Source organism: Pieris brassicae, chromosome 6, assembly GCF_905147105.1.
Source record: "Pieris brassicae chromosome 6, ilPieBrab1.1, whole genome shotgun sequence".
Taxonomy (NCBI): Eukaryota; Metazoa; Arthropoda; class Insecta; order Lepidoptera; family Pieridae; genus Pieris; species Pieris brassicae.
In genome coordinates this window covers 7,877,298-7,901,309 of record NC_059670.1, presented here as the reverse complement: position 1 = coordinate 7,901,309, position 24,012 = coordinate 7,877,298, and the positions used below count along the sequence as shown (strand labels likewise).

At 30.9% G+C, this 24,012-nt stretch overlaps 2 protein-coding genes across 5 annotated transcripts in view; both read left to right on the top strand.

Annotated features, from left to right (window-relative positions):
- The first annotated feature begins 793 nt into the window (after nt 1–793).
- LOC123711082 (ribosomal protein S6 kinase-like 1) lies at nt 794–11,481 on the top strand. 2 transcript variants are annotated; one of them, XM_045663488.1, is made up of 13 exons: nt 794–1,017; nt 1,585–1,726; nt 1,806–1,894; nt 2,026–2,124; nt 2,359–2,485; nt 2,830–3,492; nt 6,088–6,194; nt 6,281–6,451; nt 6,858–7,289; nt 8,062–8,168; nt 8,377–8,608; nt 9,023–9,118; nt 9,540–11,481. In XM_045663488.1, exons 1-13 carry the CDS (start codon nt 925–927, stop codon nt 9,666–9,668), a joined length of 2,487 nt encoding a protein of 828 aa, XP_045519444.1. In that variant the 5' UTR covers nt 794–924; the 3' UTR covers nt 9,669–11,481. The 2 variants fall into 2 exon arrangements, with proteins under 2 accessions (XP_045519444.1, XP_045519445.1); XM_045663489.1 differs by lacking the exon at nt 1,806–1,894 and having other exon boundaries at nt 1,585–1,755.
- Nucleotides 11,482–14,107: 2,626 nt separating this feature from the next.
- LOC123710853 overlaps nt 14,108–24,012 on the top strand; it is a 42,651-nt gene continuing 32,746 nt past the window's right edge. For 2 of the 3 annotated variants that reach the window (XM_045663110.1, XM_045663109.1), the window contains exon 1: nt 14,108–14,443. The gene's annotated coding sequence lies outside the window, so the exon portion shown is untranslated. The remainder of the gene's footprint in view (nt 14,444–24,012) is intronic. The other variant, XM_045663108.1, reaches the window with a different exon arrangement.

Genomic DNA, 24,012 nt, shown 5'->3' with positions numbered 1-24,012 from the left:
TGTTCAATGATCAATTTTAATATTATACATCTTATTATGACTTGGTCCCAATAACTCTTTATTTATAATATTTTCAGTAATGGCAGAAAAGTTTAATTATAATGCTGCAGCATGGAAAACATTAAATAATTTATGTTTTAAACTTTGCGTTTTTTGTGTGATGTACTATATTCAATTTAAAAAATATGTGTTTGTGTTCAAACAAGACAAACAAATTGAATACATAACAGTATTACAAAATGTTTTTTTGTGTGCAGAATATAGAAGTACTTTTTTCAAAATCATATAATGATATTCATTCAAAAATATAATCAGTTGATTCATCATCGCGTTTTTTCCTGCTTAAACTCATTCAATTTTATGAGTAGTTGACTGGTATTCAAAAATTACGGAAGCAAATGAAAAATGGCGTTTTGTATATCAAAACGCATAAGATAATTAAACTTGATTATTAATACTGAATATTGATGCATTTGTGAATCATTATTATTATTTCATAAAGTTAAAGTTGTTTTGTCATGGTATCAACACTGTTACGTAATGATAGTTAGAAAGTAATCATCTTGATAATGAAACGTATATTAAATCGTGAATAAAATTTCAAGTAGAAGAATATACGTTCCACAGCATGCGGGTATAGTCTTTTTCGCACAGACTCTAGTGATACAGACTTCATAAATAGATGAAGATCGATATCGCAGTGTCAGCCGTCAATGTTTGCTGTCAAAATTGAGTTTCGAATTTCGGCTGTAGAATATATATTATAGCCATAAGTCAGCATTAAATTGCTGTTTGCAGTCACAATTTCATGTTTTCATTTACGGTTTTTGAGTTTAATATGTCGTTTCTCCCAGTTTACTTTCAACTGGCGCATTCATTAATATTAGAATAAACTGTCGATTAGTGTTTGTATTTGTTAATACTATGTCTACCAGAGATAAATGGGTGCGGCGGTTTTCAGTCGACGAAACCGCAAAACATAAAAGTGGTTTTACTATTTATAAAATAACATCTGTTGTAAGTACTGTTATGTATTTTAAATAATTAAAATTTAAGCATTCGATTTTATCTTTAGATTGTCGAATGGTTTGTTGGTTAATACTAAACAAAAGTGTAAAGGTCTACACGAAAATACAAATATAATATATGTACATTTTGGTACTTTAAGCTAGTAAAAGTAAAAGTTACTTCAATACGACTTTCAACAAACTGTATATGCCATTTAAGTTAACGGCAATATCCTCCATTTCGTTTCTTTTGAGTTAATCATATAATTGTACAATCTTATTTAAGTGTCATCATATACTTAAACTCATGTACATATAATAATAAAGCTTTCTTCTCATAATAAACCTATGTAGTTAGCGACTACTATCTTTGTGTATAACTTTTTTTTAATGTTTCTGACTTTTGTGTGAAATTCCTATTTTAGGAACAACCACTGTGTAAAATATAAATGGACTAGGTGTAAAATAGTTGATTGTTTTAGTCTATTCAAGTAACTTACTTAGTTTTTGGATTTTTGTTGTGGAATTAAAAGAAACACAATGTTAGTAAAAGATTTATTGTTTTGTTTATTTTCAGCTTTTCCCTATAGATTCCCCTGAAGCAGTGACAGTAGTTTCTGTATGGAAAAGGTACAGCGATGTTCAGCAATTACACAAGAATATGAAGACATTACATGCTGGGTTATACTTAAAAGGAACATTTCCACCATTGTCAAAAAGTAGTTTCTTTAAACGATTTCAACAAGAGGTGGTTCTAATATAAATATTTTTATTAAAAGCTTTTTTTTTAATCACTAGGTTTTAGCATGTGTAAAAATCAAAGCTGTGCCAATGGATTGTTCATCATTTTTATAATTGCACATATAATACTTGGTTGTATGATAAAGGTTATTTAATTTTTTTTTATGATATATTATCATTCATTCATTCATCCTCCATGTAACCAAATTATGTTGGAATAATTCCAACAAAAGGTATATAACAGATGTGGTATTCATTTTTAAATTATAAATTTCAGGTGATAGAAGAAAGAGCAAAATCAATAAAAGAACTATTGGAGTTTGTGGCGGAACATAAACTGCTTTTTACAAGTACAGATTTTGTAAATTTTCTTCAGGTATGTTGATACATTATAGTGATTAAGTTATTCAATACCTTTTTAAAATTCTCTTCTCTTAACTTAAAAATGATTTTTATATTGCAATGTGCTCCTATTGATGTTAGAATGTTTTTCAGAGGAACTCATAAAAATAAAAGGCTCATAATTGTTAAGGAATAAAATTCCAAATTTAGCTGGTTTTGACCAATCCTCTGTGACGGGGAATATGTTTTAATATCTTTCAATTTTTAGTCTGGCTACCCTGATCCAGAGCCAAAGGGAGTTATAAATGCAATTAGATCCTCTCTCCAGCTGCCTATTGAAGATGCACCTCCACTTGAATATCAGACATCTGATGATGATACCAGGAGTCCAGAGAGTAAGAAACTATATAATAGCTATTTATATAACTATACTGGTTATATTTTTATATGTGATGTGATTTCACTTTTTAACACAATATTTTAAAAAGTGGAAAACTAAAAATTAAAGAGAATAAAATTTTAGGAATAACAATTACAATAGAAATATTTAAACTTATCAATAATCTTTGGTAGGAATTTTTCACTGAGTTTTACCTGCGATTACTATCCAACGAAAAACTAATAAGTTTTCCTAAATATTTACAAGTGTTATAATTAAATCAGTGCCAATTGCATAAGCATTTAATTCTTCCAGTTTTCCTGATTGGTGTGTATAACATGTTATATTAATTACTTTTAGATAAAATTCTTCCACCACCAACTACAAGTCCAGTACATTCGAGTATACCAACTGACATATCACAAATACCAATATATGAAGCCACTGATGTCGAATTGCGAGAATCGAGTCGAAAAACCGATTCGAATTCAAACAGTTTTGAATCACTTAACTCACTTGATAGTATTTCCAGTGATCTATACGATGAGCTGAGTAAAGTTACGATAAGCAAAATCAGGCCCCTTGTTAAAAAGAATGTGTTGCCCGATTTAATTAATTTTGATGCGCCATCCACGTCGAAATTCGATGATTATCACACAATGCCGAAACGATTCGATGGATCGAGTGTCGATACGATGTCGATTAATTCTTCTATGATGTCAGAGGTGGACGGAGTTGTGCAAGAATCTAGAAATCCAGGGAACTCACAAAGTATAGAAACAATCAGTAAATATGACACGGTTTCGTTGCGATCGATTGGGTTCGAAAGAACTCGGCGCAGTTCGTCGTATAGTGTTTTGTCCCTGTCTGGTATGGAATGTAAAACGAAGACAGAGGATAGTTATGTATTCGAAGCCGGTTATTTATTAAATTTGGCGGCGAGATGTGAAGATTTGGGAGAATATCAAAGGGCATTTGAGTTCTATAAATCTGGCATTGAGAAGATGCTTATTGGTGTACAATGTAAGTACAAATTTAACGGCACCAGCCTATCCTAAAATCTTTGTTCATAAGTTTAAAGCCGAAATTCGTGTTTAATAATAATCAATGACTACCTTGTAGGTCTGGGCCTCAGATTTCTGTATATGTTTTATGATCATTTGTCAATCGAATAGGCAAGTAGGTGATCAGCCTTCTGTGCCTGACGCACGCCATCAACTTTTTGGGTCTAAGGCAAGCCGGTTTCCTCACGATGTTTTCCTTCATCGTTCGAGCGAATGTTAAATGCGCACATAGAAAGACACTGCTCTGAAATTCGTGTTTAGTGTAACTATTAAAGCGGATTAAAAACCGTTGCTTGATTATATACAAGGTTTATACTTGCAAAACTCAAACTAATTTTGTCTGTGCTTTCAAATATCACAAGCAATGTCTTTACCGTTAATTTGACGAAAAACGTTATGTAAATAGCACATATCATAATAACGCTTAACGAATATTTACTAATATTATATTTATAAAGCGACCGAATTAATTTAAGGTTAAATATAATAATTCTAGACATGCCAACGACAATGCAAGTGCAAATATTATTTAAAAAATATGTAATATAAATTCAAATCTATACTTTTTATAGTATCGTTTAATGAAGCAAGGTTTATTTTTAATTAAAAAAAAAGTTTTTTTAAAACTCATAAAAAAATATTAAGTCGTTGGTTTTGGAGTATGACTGCAGATCATCTCTCTCAGAGAATGACTATGAGTATGACTCAGAGGTTAGGGGTAGAAATGACTGTTAGGAAGTCATTCTTTTTTCTGACGCCAAGATTTCAATGGTAGTTCTAAGATGGAATCTATAAAGTCTCCTTTATGTCACGAACAAGCTGTTGGTCCTATATTCCCTATTCTAATATTCTCCATAAAAGTTGGAACTATTTACTAATATAACTTAATCCTATCAAATATCTTGTTTAACCGCAATATAATATTTCAAGAGTATTCAATATACAAAGAATAGAATCATAGATACGTCACTCTTTGTTGCTCTATAAAATCGATTAGGATATATTGGGATTTATCTAACAAAATAAATTTTGTAATACAAAAGTAACAATATTTATGAGGAACCTAAGGAGTGCTTTGTAAGAGCGCATTTGGAACTTAACGGAAGCACGAACATGCTTTGTTAGACATATATAAAACTTCCAGCTGTCAAAAACTTATTACCGTACTTGACGAAAATTATCGTTACGTTCGAGCCTTCTGTGTCCATGGAATACCGGTTTCATCACGATATTTTCTTACACCGTACGAGCGAGTACACACAGAAGACAGAAAGTCCATTGGTGCACAGCTGGAACAGAACCTTTGTCCTCATGTATGAGAGCCGCACGCTGAAGCCGTCACTGCTGAATAATTTGAAATGCCTTCTTAGAACTATTTGTGATTGAACTTTGTACACAGTTACCTTCATTAAGGAGATAATACGTGTAAGCTACATCAATGACACATTGGCCCTAAGTATGGCGTGGACACATCTATGATTTAAATCTGTGATAATACCACAGTAATGACACTGATATGTTATCAATATCATTAACATTTAGTTTTGATACATTGGTGGAACTTAATAAACGTGATCATAAAACTTAAAAGATAAAAAATGCGATTTTTTAAAGTGTAAAATGTATAATTTAAAGCTTTGATAGTAAAACAAATACGAATTAACTGAATAACAAATCTTCATATAGAGAGAATCATTGAACACATGCTTTACTTATAATCCTTATTTTGCCAATATAAAAGTAAAGGCCGTCTAACAAAAGAGTCCCAGTAAATTTAACAATGGATTTTGTATATTTACATTCTTTTTTTCAAAAACAAGTGAAACAGAATTGTAAGTATTCATTAATAATATTATCAAAAGATTATGATCTGGCTATCATTCGTAATCTAAACGAATAGACTTTACATATTTTCTAAGTTGTTTTGCTTACAAGTAGAACTATTAAAAAAATATTTTATTGTATTGCAGCTGGTATTGTAGTAATGTACAAAATAATTAGAGCTGGTCTTAATTAGACGAAAACTTAGTGAATAAATTTAACCATACTTACATACATTTTGTTTTAAACAGACACCGTGTACCACGGGAGAATTGTATTCCAGTCACACACACAGGCTCCCATAGTGTTGTCTAGCGTTAGGTCAATTTAGTCACAACCATATTGTGTTTTCAATAAAGTTTTATTATTAATATCATTACATAATATTAGCACTACATATCAACATCACAATAGGAGAATAAAACAAAAAAGATAATAGATCCTAATGAGCGATCTTACAGCTAAAAGCTTTTTTATTCACGGTTAAGCGTTTACTTACAATCTTCAGTTCAATCGAATCCCAGAGTCAAGGAGTTATCTTCAAATGTGCGCACACACAACACAATTTACGTGAGAAAATCGGTAATCATACGGTCATGATGTATTTCATGTTCATTTTTGTCTCAAAGTTATCCATTAAACCTTCAAATCAATATTTGTCCGAAATAGATATTTTAAAAAGTTGTACATTCTAGATTTTACTAATTGTTGTAATTAAAAATATACATTACAGCTGATTCGGATCCAGAAAGGCGGGCGTTGATAAAAGAAAAAACAAATAAATATCTATCGTATGCCGAAGATATTTATAAGAAGCATTTGAGCGGCGCAGAACAGAGTGTAAGATTATTATACTTTAAACAACTTTTTATCTGTTATATAAAACACAATTATAGGAACGAACTATATATGTCTCCCTTCTATAGCTATTACCAGAGCGGGAGATAGACACTCCAAAATCAATCCATTGCGGGATTCCCCTATCAATGCTTCGGCGACCGTATGAAGAATTGGCAATGTATCGCGTACTGGCAGTTCTTGGGAATACCATGATGTTAGTACTGCATAAGACTGAGCAAACTTGCTACGCAATGAAGGTATGTTACACACTGCTAGTATTAAAGCGAGATAGATTTTGCTTAGATTTTTTATTTCAGCGTGCGACTCTCAGGTATTTATATTTTCTATAACTTGAAATAAATTAAAAAATATACAGGTAGAATTTAAATTATTAAGAATTATTAACTATTATGTATAGTATTGTCTTTTGTTAACATAGCTTTTACTCATTTAAAGAAAACACTTTTTATGAACAAAATTTTAAATTATGTAAAATAATTATAAGTTTACATAGCTTCAATCCGGTAATAAAGTGTTTTCTTTAAACTGTTATGTATTTGATAATAATTCGACTACTCTTGTAAAGTGGCTCTATTTGATTTAATCTTAGTATTTATATGAGAAAAAAATTAATTTTACATATTATTAATTTTCTTATTTCAGGTCATTCAAAAAGTCCCGCAAAATCTAACAGAATTTGACAATTACTTCCAACGCACTCAAGACACAAGAGAACCAATTCTACCAACCCTCATACCGTACATGGTGCCACTTCACGCCTATATAGACTCAAATAACTTAATTTTTCTCATACTATCATACGCACCTGGACAGAAACTATTCGATTATATCAAGAACTATACACAATCCATCCCAAACACACCAAGGAGAGTAAATTTAGAAAATGTCTTTCCCAAACAAACACATTCGGAGAATAATGTTCCGACAGATGTTAATCGAAATGAAGAATTGTCGGTTAAGGAATTGGTTACTAGTTCTCAAAAGTTGTTGTTAGATGTTGATAAAGCGTTGACCGAGAGTGGCGATAGTGATGTGAAGAAGGAGAATAGTGATGTGCCTAGTCCTAGTGTTAAGGTGAGTTAACGATTTTACTTTTATTAATTTTTAAAATACAATACAATTACTCACTTTAATTTGATACATAAAATTGTTTAGTTCCATCGTTTTTCAACCATTTGCCATTATGTCGCTACCCACGATAAAGCCAAAAAGTTAAGTAAAACAGACTTGCGACCCCCGTCCGTAATATTATTATTTAGTTTTATGTAGGTACGAATCGTTTGTATCTATATGTAGTTTGCATTTATTATTGAAGTTATACTTCTTTTGGAGCGTAAGGGAAAAATGATGCGAGTAAATTTTTACAATGCACGCGTACACCGTCACAAAAAACCGACACCCTGAAGTTAGCTACCGTCAATATTTTAGTTTTTTCTACAAACGTAGAATAAAATTTTTGAAAAGATTTTTTCTTTCTTTTCTTTCAAATTTTTAAGTTAAAGAATTATAATAATATATTGTACATAAGTACACACACGTTTTGTTCAACAGACTGTTACCGCCTTTTAAAACAAACTCGACCCCCCAACCTCTCAACTCAACTCAAACGATCTCGTTTACTCGTTAATGATATTATCTGTTTTTAATAATTACATACAAATCTGTTCTTAAAAATATGTAAATATTGAAGCAAACAATCAAATTGACGGAAATCTCTCAAATTTGACGTTCCGAACATTAAGCGCGTATTAAATAACATATCGTCTATTATAAGTTTTAAAAACTGAAATGTCTAGTACAAGTTTTATGTAAAACAAAACAGTTTATTTACTCTTAATAATTTCAGTTATCCAAATCGCCCCGTGACGTGCTTCCACCTTCAACAATATGTATGTGGGGAGCGGAAATCCTAACTGCGTTAGAAAGTTTACACAACGCTGGTGTTATTTGCCGGTAACTTTTATTTTATTTTATTATTCTGTTTATAAGGATGGGTATACTAACTTATTGTATTTTAAATAAATACTTCTTCGATTTTTAATTTATTTAAGTACAGTATAATTAAATTTTTTATAAAAATGCATGATGCATTAAATGAATTAATTTTTGTAAGTAAATACGCGGCCTTTGTCATTAAATAATTTTCTTGGAAATATTCCAGTGACTTAAATCCATCAAATGTCCTCCTATCTGATGGTGGTCAGATCATTTTGACATACTTCATCCACCACTCCGGTATGGATATGGCATTATCCCAAATCCGGCGGTCTCCATGGAGTATATACATTGCCCCGGAGTTATATACTCACGTTTATATGGAAGAGGATGGATTGGACAAAGTTTGTGATTATTGGAGTTTAGGGGCGATCCTGTATGAGCTTATTTGTGGAGTGGTAAGTTTTGTTATAGTTTTTTTAATACATACTGCTTTATGTATGTGTTTCAACACATATTGTATGTGTTTTTGGAGATTCTATTTTATTTTGATAAACTATTGGTTGGATATCAAAATCTATTTATCACTTCATTAATTAAGGAGATGAACTACTCAATTAAAGAGTGAGAATGTCTTCAAGATACACACTGTTTGTGTGTATCTTATTTTAAGAAATCAGCAATTGTTATGAAAATACATTTTAAATTAATTTTATTTACTATTAAAATTATTAAGGCTATTATTGGATGTATCAAATATTGCACTTGAGAAAAATTGTTGCAGAAAATGGATTCCGATTTCACACGTGCAATATCGAGTTTATACGAATTTAGTATTTGTTTCTTTTGTATGAAGAAATGAACATTTTCAGCCCTTATCAGAGTACCACAAGTCAACTTTCACGAGCCATACAATCTTACAGCTTCCCGAAGATCTCAGTGTTGAGGTGGAATCTCTGCTCACTCAGGTAGGTGATAATTACAATATTTTCCCTGACTCGCCTTTCTACCTTGGTGAACAATCGGGTTAGAATGTATAAAAAGCTGAACAACTAATTTCATAAAAAATATTATTGAAATTAATTCAGAAATGTATGGACTTAAGCGGGACAATTATAATATACCCTACATTTATACGTATTTGCGTGTTGTTCCCACGAGAATGTAAGAGCGTGCTCCTATTTCACTATGCCTCGTGCTGATAGAGGACAAATCTTTGTTTAGAAGCATTTCATATACATTTAGTTCATAAGTGTACATTGTGTTACCTATATATAATGCTCATATTTTTAAACTATGGTATTAAATGAATTTTATAGTAATAGTTCGACGTTTTAAAGAATAAATATTGTCTAAATAATTTTCTTTTAAAAAATTCTCGCCTTTCAGCTCCTGACATACGAGCCTTCGGAGCGTCTCGGCGGCGGTACAGATGGTATAAACGAAATAAAGGAACATCCCTACTTTAAACATATCGACTGGCAACACGTCTACAATAATTGGATCGTTCCGGATTGATGCGATTTAAGACAAAACACTGTGCAATATAAAAAAATTGGAACGTAATAAAATTGTGAGAGGACAATTATAAGTCGACGTTTATATGCCTGTTCTATTTTGATATAGGGCCCATATATGATACCGAATGTAGTTACAAAAGTTTTCTCTTTTTAGAATTAAGTTTGTGTATCTTGCCTAAAAAGCTGGCAACACAAATCCAGCTACTATAGACACCTATTCCCTTGCTTGGTTGCGTTTATAAAAATGCAAAATTTCAGTATTATTACGAATTTATTATATATTTTAAGCTGTTACATTGTTCATATTGGGATGGCTTACTCAACAAAATTTCTATCCCTCTATTCTCAAAATTTTAACAGATGGTTGACATTTCACAGTTGATTAAAATGTTATAATCTTAAAAAAAACGTAGCACGAATAAATTCACAAGTAAAAATAAATTAAATAACTTTTCGAAAGTAAATTGACAAAGCGAAAAATGGTAGATAATGTCATAATTGTTAGTTAAAAAAAATATTACACAAGTGCAGAGAAGTAATATCGCCGCGGTACAATGTTACTCATCAGTATTTTAAGTTAATTATCAGTATTTTAAAGGATGTTTAGGTTCACAGGTATCTAAAGTATTAAGCTTTGGCCCAAAACCTTCCTTTTATAAAACGGTTATTTTTTTATAATAAGAGTTTCTACTATGGTGTGTCAGTCCTAACTTCATAATGTCATTGTATTGTATTTGCTAAAGTATTTAAATAAGAAGCTTTTTATATTATTATTGTTATGTGCCAGTTACATATTTTGTAACTGGCACATAACAATTGTTTTTATATAATAATTTTTTAAACTACATCATTCCAATTATAGTTTTAAATAAATTATTTCCTAGGCTCAAATACCGTTCACACAGTGTGACATTTGAGTTTTTCTTTAGTAGTACAAAACTAATTTTATTTTCCTGAATAAGAGATACAATTGTAATCTGTGGCAACGCTACAGGTATTAATATTCCAAAGATGATATATTTCACATAATCATTTAATACTTTGTCAAACTCAATGTAGAGTGATATTATATAAATTAATAAGAATTAGAGGATAATTATTTAGGAAGACTTAGACAAGTAAGATCTGTTAATTATAAGGGTAGTTCAGAGGGTAGATTTAAACATAGAGCTTATAGGAGGGTATTTAGAATTTTGTATTGGACCAGAGGTTGAACTTAGTAGGGGGTATACCGTGAACTGACTTAAAATTAAATTGTATTAAAATGTCAAGTCTATAAAAAATTGAGGTACATTTTAGTATACTATACTATATAAAAAAATGTAGTATCTGATTTGTTTTTGAAGCATACAAAAAAGCACATCAAAAGTATGCATGAACCAAAGTGTGGTATGTGTTTTTTAGTTTAATGTATGACATTGATCTCCGAGTAGAGTTATCCTAAAATTATTATTTCATGGTGTTAAGCTGAATTTTTTAATATAATTTATTACCAAGGTTATTACGCGGCTTAAACATGTCAACAGGTTATTTATTTTTATAAAATTAATTTTATTTTATGTTATTGTTGAGTTTGTACTTACCTGTGTCTAGTCTTGCTAGTGTGAAAATATGTGTATGCGTTCCTAATATTCTTTTTAAATTAACGCACGTTTTGAAAATTAGTTTAAATTGGTGTTATTAGAAGAATTTAACTAAGAAATGTGTATCTTTTAGCCTTTAAAAGCTAGTATAAGAAATAAAAATAGTACTGTATTGGTATTTTTGTAGATATGCCTTTAATTATACACTGTGTATAACTAATAAATTATAAAACCACTATTTCGTAGTTTTAAATGAACTCCACTTTATTTTCAAACTCAACTTCCTTCCCACCAGCGAACATTTTGGCAAACAATGCAATAACATAAGAAATATTTTACATTAATTACTATACATAGTTTCGGGTTGAGCAGTGTTGGCCTTGTGGCTTCAGCGTGCGACTCTCATCCCTCAGGTCGTAAGTTCGATCCCGGCTGTGCACCAATCAACTTTCTTTGTGCTCATATAATATTAGCTCGAACGATGAAGGAAAACATTTCCTAACCCAAACAGTCGACGACGTGCGTCAGGCACAAAAGGCTTCGCCTTATTGCCTATTAGCTTAAAAATTGTCAAACAAAAGACCCACTTTCAGCTCCGAGCAAATGATTTAGTAGACCTTTTTTTACATTTTTACATCTACCTTCTGTGATAATCCAGAGACCTGGATGTATATTAGAGATTTTCTTCGTTATCTAAATGGTATTGACCATTAACTCCAGAGGCAGGCAAGCGCAAATGATTTTGTATCGATTTTTGTACAGATTAAAGGAAAAAATCCCTAAGGCTCTTGGTGCGTTTTAGAATGCCTTAATTCATTTTAAAAAAATGTGTCGTAATGGTCTGAACTTTAACTCTTATCAATACGAAATTCGAGTAAATCATATACTTAAACGCCCGCCAGCTCCCTAGCTATTAATGTTTTGACAGTGTAGAAAAAACAGTGTTTATCCACCATTTTTTTGCGTGATCTCAAAAGCTGTTTTTTGCCTTTGATTCGGTAACGCTATCGTTATATATGTATATATTTTTAATGGCTACTGTTTTTAGTAATTCATAAAAAAAATACATCAGGACTGGGAAACATTTAATCTTAATTTTATTTGGTTTTATATAAATTATAACACCACTATTTGGTATTTTTAAATGAACTCCACTTTATTTTCTAACTCGATTCCCTCATTCTATTTGTAATTTTTGCGATGAAATGTATCTTTACAAAAACTATTATTTATTATATTTACAAGTAAGAAGAAGTTAAGAATATGATCACATTATTTTTATATATGACCCAGAACGTATCTTAATATTATGGATATTGTGTTTTAACTACATATATAAAAATATGAACACATTTGTAGAAACAATGTTTGTATTGTATAATTAGATGTTATACTTGTTTATTTTCTTTTTACACTACGCAACATGTTTTGGAAGATAATAAAAACTTCTTCCAGGTTGTGGTGATGCGGCGCTCCAGTTCTATGTCGTGTCTTTGTTTCTTAAAGGAAACTTGTTTACCAAGATAAGTATAGCTCTCTAGATAGCTGTTCCATTAAGCATAATCGAGTAAATGTTGTTATTTGTTGCAACTTTTGTTTTTGAAGTATTTAATTGTAGTCCAATTTTTTTGCTGGCAGTATTTAGGTCTTCTATCATTTCTTGTAATTGATTAGGAGCTGGTTAAACTCTTGATGCTTTTCTACTATTACATCTACCACGTGTATGTGATCAGTCATTGAATATCCTGCCCGTTGGTGATATAATATAATTGACATTATTTTTTCCAGACATTGCGAACAGTTTGTACAAATTTGATAGAAGACTGATAGGGCGGTAATTTCCGATATCTGACCTTTCTTTTACAACATAACTATATGGGATTCACCCCAAATTTTGGGAATTTCTTGATTTTCCAATATCATGTTGAATAATTTGGGTATAAAGCGTAGGGATATTTTACCAATTTTCATTCATTTGGATTACTGTCAGGACATGGACTTCTGTCATTCTTCAGCTTATTTATATTGGTTAGAGTTTCATTGGAATCGAAGGGTGAGAATGGTGAAGTTTGTTGTAACTCATGTTTGTAGCTTAGTAGTTTTGCGCTCCAACTATTTTGTCCTGATACAGGTTACGATAAGAGGCTGGTGCTAAATTTACTATGTCATTTCGCTATTTAAGTTTATCTGCGTATCTCTGGGATTTAAAGTAGGCACGGATCCATTTTTTGTTCTTGTTAAGTTCTTTGAAGGCTTTTTTTAAACCCGGTATTAATTAAGTTCCTTTCGATTGTATCTATTCTGTATTTTGTATAGTCGTATTTTATCATTTTATTTGTAAGCTTTACCTTAGAATATAACACCTAAATTCACACTAACAGCGAGTGAATATATAAAGTACAAGAATACACTTCCGTGATAAACATAGTGCGTACAATGCAATGCAGGCAGTAAATCAACTGTAATTGGCATTTTTGCATTATATCTCCTTCACGTTGTTTAGCTCAAGTCATTATTTCGCACTTGTAAGTTGTAGCTTGCGTCATTCTCGTTCTTACGGAACAAACGAGGCCACATTTCTTTAGTGGCGATCAAATCTTTTAATGAAATATCAAAAGGCAATTTTTTGTTTAGATTTTCGTTAGAAAGTTATTCATTCGCATAAAAAATGTAAACTATTACTACATCGTTTAATTTAAGATTGTTTTCAAAACATTTGCTTTCGAATTTGGAAGTAATAATAAAAACACACGATGTGAATACTTGTTATTTTTTTTAGTTTTAAAATACAATTCAGAATAATCTGTAATATTGCACGACCAAAAAGTAAGCAGCACGGAATACTTTTAAGTCCGCCGGGTAATACAATCAAAATGGAAAGAATGCCAAGTTGTGATTGGTCGGCGCCAACGCAAGTCAGTTTTCTGTTTGCCACATGGACGCTATGTCGTGTTTGGCTGTTGCGTAGTCGAAATTTTAAATGAGAAAAGTGTAAATACCATACGTCTTCCCGCAAAGAAAACACGAACTGCACATCTAAATTTAGAAATAGATATTTGTGTTATTTCTAATTCGTTTGGAATTTTTCGTGACATGTTTGGTATCTAAGTTATGGATTATTTTATAGTATTTTTCTGATTACTTTTACAGTTTTGTGAGTGGACGTGTGTATTGGATTCTGATTTGAATTGTGAGTATTTTTTTTTAATTCATAGAACCAACTATATCTTAAGTTTTGTTTTTGAAAAAAAAAATATTTGGGTTTAATTTTCACCTAGCTTGTAAAATGTGATTGTTAATAAATTTTTAGATAGTATGGCATATTGATTTGAGTTTATAAGCAGATTTATATTAAATAAGTGTTTAAGACAAACATTAAAATATATTTTTGTTTTGTAATTAACTAATCTAGTTAGGCACTAGAAGGAACCTTCTACAATATAACAGATTGTAGAAGGTTGTGTTTACCAGCTTAAAGGTTATAATTGTAGGAAGAATTTGTTACTTTCTAATTCAAATTAAATCACGACTTGTTACCCTGAAGGTCGGATCAACAGGTCGTTTAGTTTTTTTACTTAATAAGGATATTATCATGTTAAGGACATTCAAGCATTTTTAACGATTAACTTCATAATTTTAATGACATATTATTTGAAGTTAATGCTTTGTTAACATATTCTTGCGACATCCACACGGTTATCCTGACCCATTATTTTATTATTACAGTCGACAAATTGCTCAGAACAGTCGTAATTTTACAAACTTGAGTTAATGAATTCATACTGTTTTTACTTGGCGAAAAATAGTTTTTGTCTGAACTCATTTCATTTTTCATATTGAATGACTACTATTTTATTGCGGAATACCATCAATCTATTGAACAATTCATGCTAAAGTGCATCTAACACTTGGTACATCTTATTTATATATTCATTAAAAGCTCGTGAATTCATTGTCTTTATAACAATGCATTTGGTAATTCATGTTGTAGCTATAAAATTTTCAATGCTATCAAGGGTTTTTATTCATAGTTTCGGGTTCTTAGACTGTGGCCCAAGTAATAAACTCAAATATAATACAGGCTGTATTATGCAAATACTAAATTGTTAAGAAAATAAATGAAAAGTCGATGTCTTAAATACTTAAAAACGGGTTTTTTCGCTCACACCCTGACTATCAAGTTTCTTATTTTTCTAAAACTTTCGAGTTGCATAACTTTCATGTAAATCACTTGTACGTTATAAAATATTATATCACTATTATAAGCCATTATGATAATATTGACCTTAATATTCGACCATAGGATTCGAGAAGAATATCTTACTCGTGTTGTTAGGTTCCATTGTTTTTCAGACATTGGTGATAATTTCAGACCAATGTCTGAAAAACAATGGAGGCAATTGGTGATAAACTTAAAACAATTAATTGCGTCGCGGACAGAAACTAGAAGCGTAACAGTAGGTACGTATTTCTAATACCAAAATTTAGTTTACTTATACTTATCATTGCTACGTACTTCTAATATATGCTACGTACTTCTGATGATGCTAGGCTAGGTAGCTTTAGGTTATTTGTACTAAAAATATGCGCCACCACGCAAATATTTTTAAATATTATTCACTCTCTGTCTTGCTTTCATTGATATAAAACCTTTTTACAGAGGTTTGTACATTGATTTTACTTTTTATGGGTGTAGTTAACATCCGCTCGTAAGGAAAAATATTGTGAGGAAATTGGCATGTCTAAAGTTGACAACGGCCTCTTGCTCGAGGCTAAGTGTCTACAAGTCTTAAAAAAAACAAAAGAGGGCTGCATACAAATTATCAAAACGTGATTAATAAAATCTAAAATTCTCTTATATTTATTAACTTTATCTTGTAATCAAAAAGCGAGTGATATAAATGCGAATGTTTTCACGTGGTACGTGCCTCGTGTGCCACGTCCGATTTCACCGTTACTGATGAATCGACGATATTAGAAATCATTTATCTAGTATTGATTGTTTTATATAAATTCTACATAAAATTATATCAGTTAACCGTCTTCAGAAATGTGTATTTTAAGTATTTGAGACTGCCTAAACCAGAGTTTCCCAACGTGTGGCCCATGCCCACATGGGGGCAATCTAAATCAGCTGGATATAACGTGGAGACTTGAGACTGAATCTAACCAAATTGAATTGGATGAAATTATTTGGAATATGAATTTCAGTGTTTATTATAAGATTTAAAATGTCTTCCTAAATGTATGTAGATATTTTATTCAGACTAAAACAGAGTCCTCTCGCAGTCTTACAAGAGTTTAACGCACTGTGCGTCTGCAGTCTGTGCGTTAAAATCTCATCGCGCGAATCCGTACCGTTAAGTCGCGAAGGCAGTACCTAATCTAAATAACTAAATATACATTTTTAGTTCTTATTACAGCACGGTACCCAGCACGGCAACGGCAGGTTTAAAATGCTTATGTTTTAATAATTTCAATGCAACTCATAGAGAAGATAATTAATTAAAAGCTTCATTAAAAAGTTAAACACGGGTCACTTTCCTCTTTATATCAGGCAAAACAAGCCCGGCAGTACATTGTTCCGTGAGATCTAGCCGTGGGAATCAAATGTGGGAATAGAGATATTAATGGTCAATGGAAATCTGTTTGAAATATAAATCTATTTAATTTAATTTTGAAGTAATTAAATAAAGGCTCACTTCCATAGGTATTTAAAGTTTTGTATTTACTGTTAGTTAGTTACTAATGCGGTTTCGAGGTATCGTGATGGCATTTATAACTAACATTTAAACTTGATACCGTTAAAATTATATTTGTTAAATAATCGCCGTATGCAGAATAGTTTCTTATGCGTTCATTCTTATAATATTCGTAAAATTTTATTTTATTCTTGCCCGCTCTACGCTCTTGACTTGCGAACTGGTAGTAAATATAGATTTAGAATCAATTTAACACCTTTTCTGTTAACGATTATAAGTGTACCTGACTACCTATATGAATAAAGTTATTTTGAGTTTTCCCTTTCCGTTTTCTTGAAATGTTACTTCAGGGCATTAAATTACGTACCTCGTTCTCGCTGCCAATTCATTAGTTCTGTTGTCTTCTATAGTATAAATCTGTTAGGAAGGTATAATTTCTTTATTTTCCAACCCTATCTTAAAAGAGTGATGCACTACGCTGAGGAGGCGGCATTTAGTATTGTGATTTACGTGCTTGACTTACATAAGTGTGTGGCCAGTGAGAGATAAGCTGTAATTTCAATGTATTTAGACAATACAGGCAAGATGGCTCTATTGTTTGAGGTAATTTGTGGATATGGTACTGGACAATGGAAGGATGGGATCAATCTGGTATCTGATGGATCGCTTGTTAGATAACAATGTGCTCGGAATCAAGAATACAAAAGCATATTAAGTATTAAATTAAAACTAATTTTAAGCTTAATAATGCACATGTGCAAGCTCATGATCATATTATCGTTACTTCAATAGTGATATTACATTAATGTAATGAGGTTTGTACGTAAATATTTCTGCCCCATCATCACGGATACATATAAAAAGAGTATTGATTGAGTTTCGTTAACGAACAGGGCAACGCAAAAGGTCCATTAAACCACCAGTGCAATAAATAATATTTTTTACAGACCAAAACTATTTGACATTTTCGTTAAGAAGAATATAATTGATTCAGCTGTAGTATGCTTAACGGATTTGATTAAAACAAACCACAGAAACTTACATTCCACACACCGCAACCGCAACTCACTGTTACCTAAAGAATGTATTGTGAAATACAAGACCCGCTCGATGTTATTTAGATCGGACATTCAATGACAATTTTCGTATTAATTAGCACTAGATATTATAACTATTAACTTCGCGTTTAGTATAAATAGTTGGGGTTCTATTTGTAATAGTAATGGTTCCGAGAAAAAGCAAACCAATTCCTGCAAAACATTTCTTCTACCGTCAAAAAAAACCAAGCAGGTTTATTTATTTAGTACCTACTGAAGAGACCTTCTGTCGTAAATTATTTCGTGATGAGCCTCACAACATATTACCATATCAATACTAAAAAAAACTTTTATGTTAAATAAATAGATTGACTTGGTCATATTAATTTAGGTTGCTTAGGGTAATTTGCTTAATATGGGCTTCTTTTTAAATCCACAACGTTATAGGAGGGTCGCCTAAACTGCTTCGAGAACAGAATGCCGCTTTTTGCTCGACTTGGCCAAAAAAACGGGCCGTATTGTTATGATATAGACATGGAAATATGTCTTCACGTGCCCATATGCGTGTATTAATCAACATGGTTCAATGTTTATATTCACTAACCGATAAAAAAATGACTTATTGGGTTTTTCTCAACTGAACCGCTTATAACCTCTAAACAATGTTTAAAAAAATCATACTGTATAATCATATTGTGGAAGATCCATTAAAATCCTTTAACATCTATTAATCATTACATTTAAATTCACGTTCATTAATAATAAATTACATGTCTAATAACTTTCTTCACTTTTAACTCGGTTAAAACTAAACAAAGTATGTTATTGTATTTTAAGAAAGTTACATACATATATATTTTTTCCTTATTTCATCAGTAATCTTCAAGGTATACGTGGTACATACAAATGTGGATCTATTAAAAACTAGTTTATTTATATATATGAGAAACATTTTTATATGTTGGTCAATGTCAACAACACACATTTACTTTATTAGCTATATAATTTTAATTAGCCTAGTTACACTTGTTAGTTACTAAATATTAGATTTTGCCCGTGACTCGGCCATTCATTTTCTTGTCCATCCATGTAATTAATTAAATAATGAGAACAACTAAAATTCTAAATTCTAATAAGTTGTACCGTATTAAATAACATTAGTGTATATATAATATTGATACTGGAATTAATTGTCTTTTGTTAACATAGCTTTTACACGCTTTTTCGACGTTTCGCGTGCTTTTCAGCGTGCGTGGTCACGGTCAATTATGTAAATAATTATACGTTTTTAATAATAATACATAGTTTCAATTCGTTCAAAAAGTGATTTTCTTACTGGAATTAATGTTAATTAAACTATTTTCATTCCTAACTGATATAGTAATAATAATAATTAAAAATGTATAAATAGAAAACTAAAATAAATTTAATAAAGTTTGGTCCCTGTAGCAGTGTATCTTTTATTCTTGCAGCATTTCCTTGCTGTTTTGCAATACTTATTTGTTCAGCGAGAAAAGGACCAGATTTGGGAACACTGGTACCGTCTAACAGGCGTCGACATAAATCTTTAATCATTGTTTTGTTTTTTTTCGTAATAATGATTGTCACACTTCGAAAGCGCTTGACAATGATACCAAGTCCAGTGATATTGAGATAATGTTTAATGTTTTTAAATTCGAGTATTATAAACATAAACCTACCTCTGTTTATTGATGAGAACCACACTGAAATCTGTTACGTAGTTTACATTGAATACTAAGTGTTTGACGGAAGGTGAATTAAAATAATTTGTATTTAGAAATTCATGGTAAACGACAGATATATTGTTTTGTCCACCACGTGCGGCAGAGGCATCCAGCGTAGAACAGTCACATGATCGGTTTTGGACCTCCCAGCTCTGTTAATAAATATGCCCAACCGAATAGCTTATATCCACATTACAAAATAACGCTTAATAAAAAATACTTAATTAGCCTTGAAAAAAATATAGCAACTTTACTTGTTTTAAATTAAGTTTCTAGGAGATTGTAATCCGGCTAACATCCGAATTAAGAAACAACTTAATTTAAGTGCGACTTTATTATTTAAAAAAATTAACATTAAACGAAGTTCTGGTAATAAAGTAGTGGTCAAGGAGAATTGTTAGAATTAAAAACGACGATTTAACGACTCATGCCAAATTGTTTGTCAGGAACAGTGAAGGGAGCGACATAGCTACAATACACACACGTAAATTATATAATAAAAGTTAAAGAATTTTTATTAACTTAAAACACTAAGTTTTGTACAATGAAATATGTAAACCAGTAGAGTATATAGTAAACATGTAATGTATGTAATATGTTACGATATCACAGCGCTAGCCGAGCAAGTAATTTCCGTTCGTTTTTTACGTGAAATATTGCGACAGTCTTTATATTATAAATCAATCATGTTTTTTGTAAGACTTTTAATAGTATATTATTTATTTGTATGCTAATTATGATTTGTACTAAGCTAGTACTCAGTTAAGGCAAAGATTCAGATTTAAGAAAGACGCTGTCAAATGCGACATATTGCATTTGTTTAGCTTATGTGAAATTGTTTAGAGAAATAATACTTAGGTATTCAGTGGCCGTCTTAAACACAACCAGTTAATACATATAAATTTGTTATTCCAAAAATAATTCAACGCCACATAGTGTCGATGTTTGTGGCAATTTTATAATATTGAGTTCAACTCCGCATATTTTATATCCTGGTTATCTTTGAGCTAACATAACCATTTAACATGACGAGATGAGTTGTAGAAATGAAATTCTACTAGGTATTTACAACACAGGTACCTATGAGGTACAGGTATGCTTAATGACGCAACACGGCGGTCCACAGACCGGTTCTTAATATACTACGTGCCTCAATCTATTTATCATAGATATATAATGGACAAATTAGTCCCTGAAGATGATTCAAGACACAAAAAGATTATATCTATGTTATGTTGAGATATCAGCTTAGTAATAAAAGTCTATACAAGCTGATGTGTTGATTAAATATTAATTCCCTGTATGAATTTCTTTAATTCAATAAATAAATCATTCATTTTTACATTTCTTATTAGATATTTAATTTGCAAGAATTCTTTTAATATACAATTGTACTCTGCCGAAACTGTTGTCTATATTTGTGTTGAGCAGTTGATATTGGTTTATGAATGAAGAAATCCACATTTAAACAAAAAAAAAACACATTTTAACTTAACTTACGTTGTCAAGACGATAGTATAATTAACAATTACTTAATCAATCAACCGTTAACATTTATAAAGAGTTATATATATTTTAACACTTCTTTCCATTTATGGCTGCGTAAGAGTCGGGAAAATATATTTAGCAAGTCAGGCATCAAACTGTCAACATACGTAAAGTAGATAAATGAAAATCCGTCCACATACCGCAACAGTGACTTAAAGTTCTAGATACCCTATGTGAGGCATAGAGCATACAGAAAAGAACACCAGCCTGGTCATTCCAGCTTCTTTCACCTCTTCAGAGCAGTTGAGAGCCTGCTTGGCAATGTGGTTTGGTTCCCTCCGGAGTGTGTGGTCCACACTTCTATTTTAGGCGTTTAATAGTTCTGTCAATTGGCAGCTTATTGCATAATTCCCATAGTTTTTGATTAGAGAATTTCCCGAGCACAAAGGCAGCTGTTTACGAGGATCTGGACCGTGGTGCTCCCACGCAAGAAATTTAAAATTTGTGGTATTTTTAAACTGTAGGACATACGTAATTCTAAATAACAAAATGAAGTCAGTATTTGATGAATCATTTAGTGATTATTTAAATAAATTACGTACAATATATTTAAACTTATTGTATTCCGATGTTTGTTTATTAATGAAGTCATCATTCCGCTGTTTATTTCAAGGGTAACGTGTCATCTGGAATTTATTATTATTCTAATATATTATAATATAAAATAAATCTTTAAAGTATCCTTTATTTATTAAATAACACGTGACTAGGTTTAGACAGTATAAAATACAATATTTTATTATGAGCTACCGATATTTTTCGAAACAAAAGATATCAACGCGTGCTCCATTGTTCGATAGGCTTACGACAACTATGGATAATTACATATAAAATACAGTATATTAAAACCTTTTATATGAGAACTTATCAAATTTTGATCTGACGTAATACGACTAGAATCTGCAATATCAATGTTTATCAATAAAAGTAACATTAAATTTACTATATTTTGAGGCATTTAGTCGCTAACTTTATGCATTAGTCCGATTAACTGTATGTAAACCTATTTCTTCCAACACGTATTAGTTCACAATACGACCCACATATGGACATTAGCAAATACCTCAAACAAATTCTGTATTCTAACACATCGGCATTCAGCCTTGTCCCAGAATGCTATGGCAATATTTTATCTGTTTTTCATTATGCTCACTTGACAAATACTCCTCAAGTACGTGTTGGAACACGTTCCGAATACTATTGGTGTTTTGAAATTAGAACGAACTTGCTAAGCAGGTAGGTTCCATATTGTAAAATATTCATTAGTATTTTTTTAATGTTTGTAAATAGATTTTGAATAAATGGTTTCAAAGTAGATTATATTACTTTTACATACGTTTTTTTAGGGCTGTATTCTAAAGTTACTAAAAAGTTTTCTATAGGTTGTTCTTTGACAACTAACGAAAAAGCAACTACTTTACATTTGAAATTGTAATTTTAGATACGTTTCATTAATTTTTTCTTAATTAATTCTGTTACTTATTTGCGTTCTAGCGTTTGTTTTGTAAATTACAATTAAACAACAAATATGTTACATAATTATTTTTTTATGAATATCATCATCAAACATAGGTTTGATTAAAGAATCTATCGCATTATTAAAACAAAATTATACACCAAACAAAAGATTGTTTAAAAGTAATTTCCTGTATATAATTATCGAAAGGCTTACAATTCACACCTGGCCTTGCTATCATTTTGACAACTACATTACTACACTGTATTTTGACACATGTTAATTTATGCAAGCCTATTGTCATTGTAGGTAATCAATTATCTGACAGATAGTTAATTGATAAATTGCACCTGCGGGTTACACAACTTTGTAGGTTCTATAAAAAAAAAATGTGTTTATTTATTATAATGTGTAAGATTTGGGAACTGTTCCCAATTTTTAAGGTAAAAAAAATCCTAGCTTTTCACACTTCATTTAACAAATTCATTAAAAGTTTGTATGTGAATATGTATGTATTCTAGTTAATAATAACTAATTACTGTAATAAACGCGTAAACTTTTACAGGAGTCGGTTAAAAACTATGCCGTGGTCACAGATAACTCAAACTTACAACGACGCATCATACCTAACTTTAGTTTTTCACTGTGATATCATTTGGTCCTCTTTTCGTTGAGCAATTATTGTTTTTAGAAATTGCGCAGCATATTTTTAAATTTAAATGCTATTTATTAATTTTCTTATTACATCAATTAGCTATCTCTTTAAGCGACGTTCAAAGCGAGAAAGGTTCTTTGTTGTACACTCCCAAGTGTTTAAAGTAATATTTTTCCCTCATTATTCAAATGTATTTCTTAAATAATGAAAATTATTATATCGTAAAGCAAAACAAACTACTATCTTATTATAAAACGAGGACTTATGTTCGGTATTTGTTACCATGGTAAACCATTCTTTATACAAGGATATAACACCGTAACTATGGTAATAGTCAGCATAGTGTTTAGTTTAACTTTAAATCCACGTTTATAATTAGGTTCTATTTGAGCTTTTAATATACACTCATTAATTAAGCAAACACGTTTGTGCTTTAAAAAAATAACATTTTACAATATTCAAGGTTTTGGACCGACCAATTTATTCTTAACACATGATTAAAGTAGTTAGTAAAAGTGATTTATTTAGCACAAGGTGTACACTGTACAGTATGTGCAAGTTGAACTAGGACGCATCCATTTACAAATAGCTGTTTATGTCCAATACAAGATTCTTG